The sequence below is a fragment of the Hemicordylus capensis genome, chromosome 5, assembly GCF_027244095.1.
Source record: "Hemicordylus capensis ecotype Gifberg chromosome 5, rHemCap1.1.pri, whole genome shotgun sequence".
Taxonomy (NCBI): domain Eukaryota; kingdom Metazoa; phylum Chordata; class Lepidosauria; order Squamata; family Cordylidae; genus Hemicordylus; species Hemicordylus capensis.
This window is the reverse complement of record NC_069661.1, coordinates 124,727,479-124,741,385: the sequence shown is the minus strand read 5'-3', so window position 1 is coordinate 124,741,385 and position 13,907 is coordinate 124,727,479. Positions and strand designations below refer to the sequence as shown.

Genomic DNA, 13,907 nt, shown 5'->3' with positions numbered 1-13,907 from the left:
TAAAAAGCAGGGGAAACCCCAAATGCCTCTGTAGATTTTAGTCCTGTCCCGATGCGTTTTGGCTGGGCTTTTGCTCGGGGGAGGTTGGGGCAAGACTTGTGCTGCTCCTTGTGACAGAATTCTCTTACGTGGTTTGGTGTGTCGTCCTTCTTTGTTCCTCACAAAGTATAATGGGAAAGTGTCCATAAAAATGGCCTTGGATGGAGCACAGTGAAGGGGGAATTGATGTGACATTTTGAATGGGTGAGATATGGGCACCAGAGGGCAGCAGTAGTTCTGATATATTATGTTATTGTTAGATTTATATACAACCTTTCATAGAATTATCCCAAGGCGGTAGATTGGCTCAACTCAATTTTGATTTCTGTATGAGCTGTGGACCATTATAGTATACAAAATAATATTACCAGTAACAAAGTCCTTATCTTAGAGATTATTACGATTGACAGAAAATGAGCCAAACAAAATTATTGTAGCAGTCTACAGCAAGGCTTTGCAACTTCACTTCCCTGCAGATGTTGGACTAAACTCCCATAATCCCTGACAATGGGTCATTGCAACTGAGGATATTGGGAACAGCGGGAGGGCTGCAGTTGTGCAGTCCTGGTCTACAACATGGTACTTAACAAAAGCAACATGAGTTTTAGATAAGGCCAAAATAAAAGTTGCCAACTCTTTGATATTTATTTGCTAAAAGAGAGTTATTGGATAAGTTTGGACATGGCAGAGTGCCAGACTTTGCATGATATCCCTGAGCCTTAGAAATGTATACTCACTTCTCCCCTGCCCATATATGAGAGTGGGAAGGCTTCTAAAGTTATGAGCCAAGTGGGTTCTTCCAAGTTTCCACCTTAATTTGGAGATGCTGCTTTGAGGGCATCCCTAGGCAGTTGAGACACAGCCAGAGACCTAAAATGCATCACTGGCGCTTCTCCTGGCAAGGCACATTCTCTTCCCAATAGCTATAGCCAGAGACCTAAAGTGCATCCCAGTGAAGCTCAGTCTCCTCTGTGGCAGTAGCCAGAGACCTAAAGAGAATTGCTGGGGCTATCTCAGTGAGGTTGAGTCTCCTCGGTGGCTATGGCGCTGCGTTAGGTATTGTTATTGTTGAGTTAGAGCCAAAGTCCTCACTGACACATCACTGCAAGCCTTTAGGGCTCTCTCTCCCAGTGGGCTGATTCTCCTCAAGCTGCCTGAACAAGCCATTCCCGCCTATAGGGCCAGGGCGCTCTCCTGATGCTGTTACAATCAGGCTGTGGCCTCAACAAGGGGGCTGCACCATAAATGGCTATAGTCGCCTCATGGCGGCTATACCGTCACCACTCAGGCTGTGAAATCACCCAGAGAGCAACTTTCAGTGAGATGTCAGACTATGTCCAGGGGCTATAATACCAGGTTTAGCCTTCACTCTTGGCTACTTAGACTTAACATTCCCACCTATAGGGACCTTTATCTGTACTGGGAGTGGCGCCAAGAGATCTTTACCTGTCTAGCAGCTTCTGCTAGGATCCCTGGGAAACCGTTCACTCGATTCATGGAGCAATGCAGCATGGGGCAGGTAATCAGTGGGTGGCCTTGGTCCCAGAGACCTTTGTCTCCCCAAACAGGACCCCACTGATTACCTGCCCCATGAGGCCACTTAATTGATCCCAAGTCCTACCTCAAATGGGGCCCCAGGCCGGCTTCCAGTAGGAAGGCTGAACAGCCTGGCCCACGTTCCTCCAGATTCCCACAGAGCAGCAGTCTATTGATTTACACCAGGGGTGCACAACTCAAATGCCCTGGTGAGCCAGAACCACCCATGATGTAGTGTGTGGGGGCCAAAGTCAATTTTCAGCACATTAATCATTACATTAAAATTATTGTTAACAATATTAAAGAAGTTATAGCTCCTTGTTGATCTCCCCCATTAAGGGACTCACAATTTTTAACCAAGGATATTGGCCAGAAAATAGGCATGCCAAGTCAGTGGGGGACATGGAGTGCATGGCAGCGCCAAATAAATGTTCTTTCCTCTCCCTAAATCACTGTCACCTTCAGGTTGCAATCCTAGTCATGCTTACTTAGGAGTACGCTTCACTCAGTACACCATGGGACATATTTCTGAATAAACATGCATAGGAGGGGGCTGTAAGGCAGTTTCTAGCTCCTATGATACCGCAGAATATCCCTACCTGGGGCCAATAAAAAAGTCAATGCGGGCTGAATCTGCCCCCCGCTGGCCTGATTTACACAATTCATCACGTAAGCAGGATTCCCCAGTGGTTTATTTATTGATTGATTTGATTTGATTTGATTTGATTTCTATACCGCCCTTCCAAAAATGGCTCAGGGTGGTTTACATAGAGAAATAATACATAAATAAGATGGATCCCTGTCCCCAAAGGGCTCACAATCTAAAAAGAAACATGATAGACAGCAGCAACAGTCACTGGAGGTACTGTGCTGGGGTGGATAGGGCCAGTTACTCCCCCCCTGCTAAATAAAGAGAATCACCACGTTAAAAGGTGCCTCTTTGCCAAGTTAGCAGGGGTAAGCAGGGGTTGCGGTAAGAGAGACCAGAACCAAACCAAGTTTTCTTTTGTGAATTTTACTGAGAAAGTAGTACAGAGAAAGGCTTGGCAGCAGACTATCTGAACTGATAGAATAGAATTCTGTGGGATGGGGGGAAAGAGGAAGTGTAAGTGAGGGGGTAAATTTGGAATGGGGTGAGGAATATTGTCCAAAATTGGTGCAAGAAAGCCATCAGCTGGCCAGGCTTTGGTCTTTCCTGTGTTCTCAGCAATCAGAAGCTATAGAGCGATGCAATAGGGGTGCAGGTGAAGCTAGAGAGCAAATGAACGTGTATTGGAGAGAACCGATGGAAGTCGGGATCCGGTCCTCTAGCTATGTTATCTGGGGTCCAAATGATTGTGTTGCTTTGATACTCTTTAGGGGCAGGGTCTTCTAACACCTCTCTGGGGTGTTATCTATGCCCTCCCACATCCATTTTCAGGGTTCTGGCCTCCTGGAGTTGTCAGTCAAGTTGCCTTTGTTTCTATGAAGTTTGGCATCCCAGATCTTATCTCCTTGCACCCCACTGTTGTTCAAAATGTTCTGAAGGACAGTGTCATACAAAATATTTGGCCTTGATGATTCAGCAATAAAGTCCATATTGCTGGTTTGGCCTTTGAGCCTAAAATCCAATCATTTAGATGAGGCAGGAGATGGGAAGAAGAGAAGAAAGGAGGGAAGAAGATAAGCGGGACAATAACTCTATTCTAATTCAAACACTGAGCCGCCTTGGAAGTTGTAGCAATTAGAACTTTCAAGTGTAAATTAGTCTTGCTAATCTATGGTTTTGGATACATAGGAAGCTTTTTAGCTTGGGAGACAGGGCATCCTGTTTAATCTCACTGTGAGCAGTGTAGAGAGACAAAGGTATGCTATAGGTAGCAAGTGAGCAAGGTCACTGGTTCAACAGGATTAATTCCCCATTCCCATAATCCTTTGGTTTGAGCAATCCTGCTAATAGCCTTTTAAGGCTCAGGTAAAATATAAAAACAGACAGGTTAAGCAATATTAATAAAGCATAGTTAAAATATATAAGGCACCAGTTCATAACTTGGGCTTGCCACAGCCAACACTATTTGCTCAACTCATGCCTCATTAGGTGGAAGAATACAGGATGTAGACTGGGCCTGCTAGTTTGTAACACTACTTTGAGCCCCTGGTGGCGCAGTGGTAAAACTGCCGCCCTGTAACCAGAAGGTTACAAGTTCGATCCTGACCAGGGGCTCAAGGTTGACTCAGCCTTCCATCCTTCCGAGGTCGGTAAAATGAGTACCCAGAATGTTGGGGGCAATATGCTAAATCATTGTAAACCGCTTAGAGAGCTCTGGCTATAGAGCGGTATATAAATGTAAGTGCTATTGCTATTGCTATTGCTACTTTTGATTCTGGTTAGGAACAAGCCAGAATTGCTTTCTGTGTCCAAACCAAGCAATTCTGTCTTATTCTAACCAGAGTTCTGAACTAAACTAGGATCTGAACCTGAGAGTGAGATTCAGATCCTGGTTTATTTTGAAACTCTAGCTAAAATAAGACAGAATTGCTTGCATTGAACAGCTTTAGCCAGATTTTTTTTTTTTTTTTAACTGCTGGGGTACATGAAGATGTTCCCGAAATTGTCCTGAGGATCTTACTTTTGAATGGAGCTTTCCCCCCAAAATAGGCAAGATCTGCTTGTCTCCATAAAAGATAGATTTAGTGAAGATGCCAAACATTATAGCCCATCATGTGAAGCCCATTGTCCCATCAGAAAACACATGAGGGTACAGAGACCAACCACATTTGGAACCCTGTTGGGTCTTGTGGCAGCAAGCATGATATGTCACTTTAGCTAAGCAGGGTCCACCCTGGTTGCATATGAATGGGAGACTAGAAGTGTGAGCACTGTAAGATATTCCCCTCGGGATGGTGCAGCTCTGGGAAGAGCAGAAGGTTTCAAGTTCCCTCCCTGGCTTCTCCAAGATAGGGTTGAGAGAGATTCCTGCCTGCAACCTTAGAGAAGCCTCTGCCAGTCTGTGAAGACAATACTGAGCTAGATGGACCTGTGGTCTGACTCAGTATATGGCAGCTTTCCTATGCAGAGTTCAGGGCAAAATCTCAAACGGCTTTTCTTTTCTGCATGCTATGCGCCTTTTGCACTGTATTGCATTATGTGCATGATATTTCCTTTAAACATTTGAGCTCTTTGTAGATCTATTCAAATCATTTTGATCTCTCTTGGGCCCAAATTAGGTAAATGTGTTGGAGTTCTCTTTAACTAGCAGGATTTGCTTTGTAGAGTCTATACATTTTAATGTGTCCTGATGAACAAATTGCAGGAAAGCTTGTGGAGATTACTTAACTCATAATCTGTAGGATTTTTTGGCTATATAAATGCATAGAGGGAAGACCAAGTGTCTACAGTATTGATTATGGACCAGTCACATCCTAGGTACACATTTCTAGTTAGCCCATTTTGTCTGGCAGCATTTTATTTACAACTAGGGATGTGTCGAAATGCAATTTGGTGTCCAAATTGCGGGCACATCCCTTTAAAAACAAGGGCTTACACAGCCCCTTTAAAATGGAGGCTGACCACGCAAATGCCATGCATGTGTGGAGGCCATGTGCATGCCATCGTTGTGTGGGGCAGCTGGGAGACACACTGCTGGCACACAGTCATAACCGTGTGTCCTCTTGGGCCGCCCTGTGTCCTCTTTGGCTGAAAGTGACAGGAAGCACCCGTGTGTGCGTGCACACGTGCCAGGTACTTCCTGTTACTTCCAGCCAAAAAGGACACGGAGGTGGCAGGGAGGTACATTGCTGCCCCGACGGACACCTTTAAAATGGAATGCCAGTGGGGGAAATGCAGTGGGAGGGGTAAGGGCACCCTCCCCCACCCTTAAAGTTATGCCCCCCACCCCGCCTTTGAGGCACCCCTGCCAGTTCTGTGCACATCATTATCCAGCAGCAGTGGGTAGGGATGTGCACGGACCACGGAGGTGCGGTCCAACGCCGGTGGGGGGGTGTAGCTTTAAGGGCGGGGGGGCTGTACTTACTCCTCCCGCCGCTTTTCCTCCTCCGGTGCTCCATTTTTCAGTGCAAATTTTCGGGGTGGCAGCGTTCCTCCCAGCCGCCCTTGCCCCTTTGTTGACTGCTAAAAGCGGAAGTAACTTCTGCGCATGTGCCTGCCATGTGTGCATCACACACACTGCGTGGCGCGCATCAGCGGCGGGCACATATGTGGAAGTTACTTCCGCTTTTTGCAGTCAACAGGGGGGCAGGGGCACCAGGGAGGAAAGCTGCCGCCCCGAAAATTTCACTACAAAATGGAGTGCTGGAGGGGGAAAAGCGGCGGGAAGAGTAAGCACAACCCCCCGCCCTTAAAGTGACGACACTCCCCCCCCCCGGCATCGGACCACCAGACGGGGCCACTTGTAAACCAGTTCGCAGGCCTCTAACATGGCCTGCGGATTGGTTCATGCACATCCCTAGCAGTGGGGGAAAGAGAGGTCTTATATTCTCCCAGAGTCAGTGGTACAGTGGAGTGTTATAGAGTGAACTGTGGCTTCTGCTTCCATTTCCTTAGGAGATTGAGCTGCTGTTTATAGCTTGTTCTATCCAAGGTGATACAGCAGGCACTTTGTAGGAAGTTATCAAATTGGCAAGTTCTCTCTGAGCGTGCCCAGCAGCTAGACTCTCACAATGGGTGCCATGATCCTCATGTCCAGCAGCAACCCAGCTGCCAGGCTCAATTAAGGAGACTGTGGGGATAGCCCAGGAGGATAAGGTTAATATCCTCCCACCCCTCCAAAAGCACTGTTAGCATCCCCCCGCGTCCCGCCATCTGTTTCAAAGAATTGTGTGCTGGCAAAGCTGCCACCGCAAGACAACAACAAAAAAGAAAGGAAGATTGAGGGGTGAAATGCACAGTAACCTCCCAAAACTTCGAAAACTTGAGAATATTGGATTCTTCCAGAGATCATGGAAAAGTCTTCCTTATCAAAATAAGGTTATGGGCCATAGGCAGGCCTGCGGGTCTGGACCCCAGATCTTTTAACTATCTAGCAATGTCCCTCGTGCTCAGAGGACAGCAAATATAAGCTCTCTTATGCTTGTTTGAGGATTAGCAGGATCAGCTATACTCAGGTTGCCAAAAGGCAGTGTGGCATTTAGCCCATTTAATTTTCTATACCTTCAACAGATGATTCCTGGTTCCTGCAAAAAGCCATTCAAAAGTTTAGTAGTATTACTATTACTCTTGAATTGCGGGGGGCGGGTGGGGGAGAGAGCGGTGCAGTTTTACTAAAAATGTCATTCTTGTTAAACTACTTGTTTTAGTCCAGCTCCTCTAAGCTTTTGCATTCCATAGAAGCAACTAGGTAAGAGTTGAAGGAAAAAATATGGAAGCAGTCTGAAATCTTGTGAAAACCTACTTTTTTGTGTCATTTGTGTGCCAAATACAGGAGGTATAAGTTTGTAGGCCAACAGAAGTATTTGTAAATGCCTCTTGTACTGGTAGAGCATGTATGTTTTAACCACTCACTCTGTTGCAGGTCTTCCTATTCTTGCCGCTACCTTGTACTGCCTTGCTGCTTTTTTGACTTCCATGGAAAGTATAACCGAAGGCAGAGTAAAAAGACCCAGTACAGAGAATATCTTGATTTTGTTACAGAAGTTGGTTTAGTATGTGGCTTTAATGTGGAAGAAGATTGCCTTAGAATTCCTTCAACAAAAAGGGTAACTGACAGTTAAGTTGTCTTTTAATTCCTATTCTATGTTCTCTCATTGTACTTTTACTGTTGAGTTTTCAGCAGCCAGGGCTATGTGTTGCATCTTGCATTGTCAGAAAAAGTTAAGAGTGAAAGCAGAGTTGTAACTGTGGGTCTTGCAATAGAGAGATGTAGGTTTATCCTTTTTTGTTTGGGCCAATTAATCTTCCGCTTGGTGTTCAGCCTTTAAAAAGCAAAAATTGTTCTTTTAGGTTTGCTTAATTGGGAAATCCAGAACATTTCAAACAACCCAGGAGACTGTACTTGATAAACAGCGAGTGCAATATATCAATAGCCGCCGGTCTTGCAACATAATGGCACCAGATATAATGGATGGAGTGCATCACAGTGGCAGCCCCTCAGCTGCAAACAGTGCTACCAGCCTGATAGCAGATACAGAAGTGCTTCAAAAGACAAATGGGGAAAGAGTCTTGATATCTGGTTTTCTTCCAAGGGGAAAAGAACAAGTGAGGAACTGTACTGCGCTCCCTCATGATCTTGTAGACCAAGTGGTTTTGAAAGTAGCAAATCTGTTGTTAAGTGAAACACAAGTTAGTTCATGTGGAAATGCAAACACATGGAGTCGAGGAGGTAAGGCTTTGCTTAATATATTTCTATATAAAATAGAAATGTGTAATATATTAAAATCACACTTTAGCATGCTTTCAGTAACACAACAGTTTAGCACTAACTTGACATCTGTCCACAGGCATTCTATTGCTTTGGATGTCAACTTTTAATTCCTTGACTTTGTATGAAATATGAGATCGGAAAGTGAATTTTTGAAGAAGAGGAACAAGTTATTTGCACACTGTGCTGGTCAAGGAGATGGGGCAGTGTTTTCTAAAAAGAGAGGTACTGGAGCTCATATTTCCAGTACACCTGGATTCTTTATATGTTGGGGTATATAAGCTATAGCTGTTCAGCAATGAAGAAAATACATTCTCCACATACTCACTTCGACACACACATCCTAGGATTCGACTCTAGAAAGAAACAAATTGAAGGGATTATCCCTGAGGAGTCCTAGCACAAACACACACCTAATCAAGGCACTATTTTCTCTGGCTTCTGTTTTTGTGCAAAAAAAAAAGTCTGTGTATACTCAAGCAGATTTGGTTCCCGAGAGGGACATGAGTGGTGTTTTGTTTTTGTTTTTTTTTTTTTTTTTTAAGGTAACAAAGGCTATTGCTTTGAAGCAGAGGAGATTCCCCAAAGGAAGCTCCAACTGAATTTTGTAGAACTGAGAGAGGCAGATCTGATTGGGCTACATTAGCTTGCTTGCGAGGAACAGCTTGGAAGCAGTCCTTGTATGGAGGAGGAGGAGGGTGCATGTCTGGGAGAGGCTTAGTTAGGTGAGGACCATTTTTTTCTTCAGATAAAGTCAAATTTTCCCAAGTGTCTCTGAGCACACAGTTCTCTGCAGCCCCAGAGAGGTTCCAAAAACAACAAATGACAACCTGCTTCTCAGCTGGCTGCGGAGGTAGCTCATTCACAGGGGTGGAATTTTAAAGTTTAAGGATTTAGAATATCAGAAATAGGGATGTGCAGAACCGGTTCATTCACAAACTGGGCCCTTGAAGTGGTTTGATCACAAACCACTTTGAACAGGTTCGAGCTGGTTCATCGATCTGACTGGTCCAGCTGATCAGTTCAACCAAACCGGTTCGCCTTGGTGCAGTTTGGTCTGAATTCGAACCCAATCGAGAGCACTGTGCCAAATGGTCTGTGCACACCCCTAGTCATAAAACTGTCAGATTGTTGATCCGACTCAGCCCAGCAATTGGAGGAGGTCATGTTGGTCCTTCATGATAATTTTTCTGTTGGGTTGGATCTGATTGAGTCTGACCATTTTCAGCATGCAAATGACAACAATTCTGTTTTCAGATTATCTGTCTCCTATTTTGAGAACACAAATTTTGTGCCAAGAAAGGAACAGATGAACTTTCCAAACTTGCTGGTTAAATATAGCAGTCAAATAGGATTGCACTTGCTCAGTGAGCATATGTATCTCCTGACCTGTACCATCTCATCTGTACCATACAAGATATTACTTGCTGTGATGCTGTCTTTTGTGACAAATGAAATACAGGCATACAAGATGTTATTACCTGAAGCTGCACAAGAAGTGTGTTCTTCGGGACACTCAAATTAATGGCTCACTGCTTTCAGAAGGTCAGCACTGAAACTCTTGCTTACGACTAATAGCTTTTAACCTAAGTATAGATAAACATTGTTTTTCTGTAGGGAGTCTTGCCTTGAGTGAAATTGCAGAACATTTAGATAATGATATTTTAAAAAGATTGAAGAATGAATATGGAGGCCTACAGACCTTGCTTAGAAACAATCATCAAGTGTTTGAAGGTAAGGGCAATGGCTATACAAGTGCTAGTTCCATATATGTTGGCTTACGTACCCAAAAGATTATTTTATCACATCTAATTGCTGTTTCTCTCTTCCCAACCCCCATCCCCAACAAACGTAAGTGGATTTTCAACTGGGAATGAAGTTGAAGTTGCAACTTGTTAAGAGATTCCTTAGATATCCTGCATCAAGTTGCAAGCTCACTCTCTTGGTTTCATATCTGTAAAACAGGAATAACTGTGACCTGCCTCCACAGGTGGTTGCAGGCACAAATGAAAGAGGAATTGTTTCCTTACAAGCCCAGTGGGAGAGGATTGTTTATCATGGCAAGAATTAAGGACAGTAAATTGACAAAGTGCTGCAGAAACTGGAGAGCCTGTGCTCCACCAGGATCCTGCCTGAGTATTGGCACTCAGCTTGGGAATCTTGCTCTAAAATGGGTTAGACAAATTCATTTTTGTTTTTGTTGAATATGCATCAAAGTCAGACAAGCACAAAATAGTAAAGTCCACTGAAGCATTTCATGGAAGTTTAGACTAGAGCTAAGAAGCGGCACAGAGAATGGCAGGAGGGGAAAAGACGTCTTTGGACAAGTGACCGGTTATGTGAGGCTTGACAGATGCAAGCAGACTGCAATAAATAGTCTATACAAGCATAAACTGACTTGCAAGATATGTGGTGGGAGATTTTGTGTGTGCACATGCCTGCACAGGGCTTTTCCAGCACTGATGCTTAACAGCAGAGTGTAATTTTGCTAATTTGGTGAATTGTGTATTTAAAAATGCTGTAGGTTGGTACAAAAATTGGATTTATTAATCCATTTAAAATACTTTCCCTTATGACTCTTTAAGGCAGCTCATAAATTAATTAGAGGGACATAGCAAACATATTCGAAGAACGTGTAGGCCACCTCCAGCTTCAGAGGCAGGGAAGCATCAGGGTGGGTGTGGGGTGGCTTCAGGAGGTTCCCCAGGCCATTTGGAGGCCCACCTGGACCTTGGGGGTCACAGATTGGGGCCCCAAGGTCCAGGGTAAGAGCGCCTTTGATGCCCTCACCTCTTGCCTGTGGGCATCTCAGAGGCATCTGGTGGGCCGCTATGGGAAATAGGATGCTGGACTAGATATGCCATGGACCTGATCTAGGAGGGCTGTTCTTATGTTCTTACGTTTTTCTGTCTTGCTTCTGGATACAATGAAGTCTTAACAATAATTCACTTTCCCAGATAGGGCAAGAGAGTACTCTTGAGTCGCCAGCTTAGTTCTGTTCTCTGATCAGAAAGGCAGGGTCTTCCAGGATTCTGGGTTTTTCTAAGCCCTGATTGTTTAAAGCAGCAGCAATCTTTTCAGCTCTTAATTTGGAATAACTGAATGACTAGCCCACAGGAACATATCCTGTGCAATAGGTTATTGCTTGATTCCTGTGTATGCAGAATATGAATTTTAAGAGCATATTTCGCTTGATATAAATTGATGTTGACAATATTTAGTGTTCAAGGAAAGTACTTAAGCCAAAACTAGTATTGGGATTCAGCTTCAAGTGCTTTAGAGAATGACTTTGTGCTGATATTGCAAAGTATGTATAGAAAATGTATTTTGTGGCATTTGCTTGCCCATATTTTTAGCAGAGCAAAGTAACAATTTTGTTAGCTCATGAAAATGCCAGCATTCCCATTAATATGATTATAGGTATTATTTATATCTCTGTATAGACAAATGTAATAAGATTTTAAAGTCAATTACAAATATAGAAAGGCTATAGAAAAGTTTATTAATGTTCACATTTAATCACACAAGTTATCTATTTCTTGTGGTTTTCATACATAGATATCAAGTTGGCATTAATTCCTGAAACACTTTATTAATATTTATGTTTATGTTGTGTTTTTAATCTCAGTTCTAAATGGGAGAGTTCATATTTGTGACTGGAGAGAAGGGAAGCCATCAAGGAAAAATAAGTCTGGCAAACACATTAAACACAGACTTTCTCCTAAAGTGCTTAAAACTCGCCTATGTTGGTTTCACATTCATCATCCTCAGGGCTGTCCCCTGTCTTCAGTATCCTGCCCTTTTGCTCATGGGACTGAGGAGCTGCAGCCATCTCAGACTGTGCGCAAGAAAAATCATGCCTGGCAAAAAGGAGTTAACTGCTTAGATGGATTTCTGATTAATTTCAAGGATGGTTATGAAGAAGATTAATCTTGCTCACGTTACAGCACCTACTTTTTTTTTTTTTTGTATTCTCACTTTTCCGTGATCTTTTCTGTGGTTGCATCCTATTTGTGTTTTGTGTATGATAGTGAAGATATTGATGTTAGTTCTTGAAATTCCCATGGTTGGTTGACTTCTCTTCCTTCAGAAGCAGTTCATTTCGATATTAAAATGCAGATATGATTTACTGCTTGTTCTCAAACTAACTTGGAGTTCACAGGTTTTCTTTATTTTATACTCTCTCTCTCTCTCTCTCTCTCTCCCATGTTCCAAAACAGCTCTAACATTTAACCCTTCAAAGATATAACTTCATAGATAAACTTTGTTAATGAGACTGCACTGGCGTGTTGGCAATTTGTGCAAAGCTTCGGTCTTGGAAATCACTGACAGAGGGTTGAAGTCAGATATAATCAAGTTCATTTACGGCTTTAGGGATATCGAAAGGAAATCTTGATTAATAAGCAACAGTATATATTTAATTCTCGAAGGCATACCCATGGCTAATCGCATGTGTGGCAGTTCTTGTGAGAGTTCAGAGAACTGCCTCATAGCCACAGGTGGGAAGGAAGAAAATGGCAGTAGAGGCCTGTCGGCTGGTGGGCAATCAAAAAAAGTGGTGGGGAAGCAAAGCACCGGAAGCCCGGTGGGTGGAAAAGGAAAGCACCAGCCAGGCCTGGAAAGAAAACTGCTGCCAGAAGGTGGAGAGGGAAAGGAAAGCACTGGCCAGTGAGGGAAACCCCCGCCAGTGGGGTGGAGGGGGAAAAAAGTGCCAGCTGGCGAAGGAAGCCCGTGGTGGTGGGGCGGAGGAAAAGGAAAGCACCAGCTGGGCTGGTGGAGAACGGACTGGGGCTGAAGGGAGAGGTGGGAAGAGAACAGACTGGGGTTGAAGGGAGGGGGGGAAGGAGAATGGACTAGGGCTGAAGGGAGGGGGGAATGAAGAGCCAGGGAGAACTAGGGGCACAGATGCTCTGCACTGGATCAGCTAGTAACTAATAAAACTAACAGGACTAATTATACCAATAATGCTAAACTGAAGCTCATGCAGAGGTGTTTTTGCTTGAGATCCGAATTATAATCCACTCAAGGCTGCTAGAGAAATGACCCTTTAAACTACAGCTTTAGACTTAAAAGGGAGCAACAACCCCGCTGGTATGTTTCCCAGACTATGGGAAACACCTATATCAGGCGGCAGCAATATAGGAAAATGCTGAAAGGCATCATCTTTGTAGTGCATAGCGGATTTAAGCCCAGCCTTTGTCTCAGAGCAAGTCCATGTGGGGGAAAGAAAAATGCTGATTCATTCCCCCCATGTTTGGTCAACAAAGGCTATTGCTTTAAAACTTGACTGTTTTTTGGTAATCGCCACCACACCCTAATTACAGAGTTTAACTCCTCCCTGGATTTGGATGAGTGTCCAGAGAGACTCTCTTCTTCTTTTACCAATGGAAAAATTAAAAAACCCCTCCACATGTAGCTTCCATCTGATGGGAAAACTTGGTAGGTTGTTGAACAATTAACATTGAGACGTGTTTGCACCAGAATAAAACCCCTTTTCCTGAGTTAAAAATCCACTCAGAGGCAGGTAAGATACAAAGAATAAAAAAGAGAAAAAACTTTATTCAAAATACTACAGACTGCTTCAGTCTGAGGCTTTCCCAGCTTTTAGTTACAGGAAACAAACACCCAGTACTTGCAAGAATATTTCAAAAAGCATTCTGGCTAGTATTTGGAGTGGCACACTTTAAGCTCATGGTTAGTTGCATGGATGATTCAAAAAGTACCCCCAGTTGCAAGGAACCTTTAAAAGCCCCTTTACGGGGTTCAGAGTCTTCTACAATGCCCTAGTTGAAAGGAAAGGGCAGAGGCTTAGTTTCTCCAAGTTTGTTACATTACAAATAAAAACACACACAATTAACCAGTTGTAAGGATTTGCAATAGCGCAAAATCAAAGAAATTTGACTCAGGCTACCTAACACACAGTTCCCTGGTTAAACCTTTCCCCGAAGTGAAAGCCCTGGTTTCTTTCCTAAACTC

At 43.7% G+C, this 13,907-nt stretch overlaps 1 protein-coding gene across 4 annotated transcripts in view; it reads left to right on the top strand.

The window, feature by feature from the left end:
* TRMT44 (tRNA methyltransferase 44 homolog) overlaps positions 1 to 12,079 on the top strand; it is a 41,641-nt gene extending 29,562 nt beyond the window's left edge. The window contains exons 8-12 of one of the 4 annotated variants that reach the window (XR_008308764.1): positions 7,086 to 7,269; positions 7,514 to 7,892; positions 8,011 to 8,156; positions 9,549 to 9,665; positions 11,560 to 11,579. Coding sequence is in view for 1 of the 4 variants with exons in the window: in XM_053256981.1 (XP_053112956.1) it covers positions 7,086 to 7,269; positions 7,514 to 7,892; positions 9,549 to 9,665; positions 11,560 to 11,861 (982 nt within the window). In the remaining 3 variants the exon portion in view is untranslated. Of the gene's footprint in view, positions 1 to 7,085; positions 7,270 to 7,513; positions 7,893 to 8,010; positions 8,157 to 8,476; positions 8,657 to 9,548; positions 9,666 to 11,559 lie in introns of those variants that run through there. The other 3 variants (XR_008308763.1, XR_008308765.1, XM_053256981.1) reach the window with 3 other exon arrangements.
* Positions 12,080 to 13,907: the final 1,828 nt, after the last annotated feature.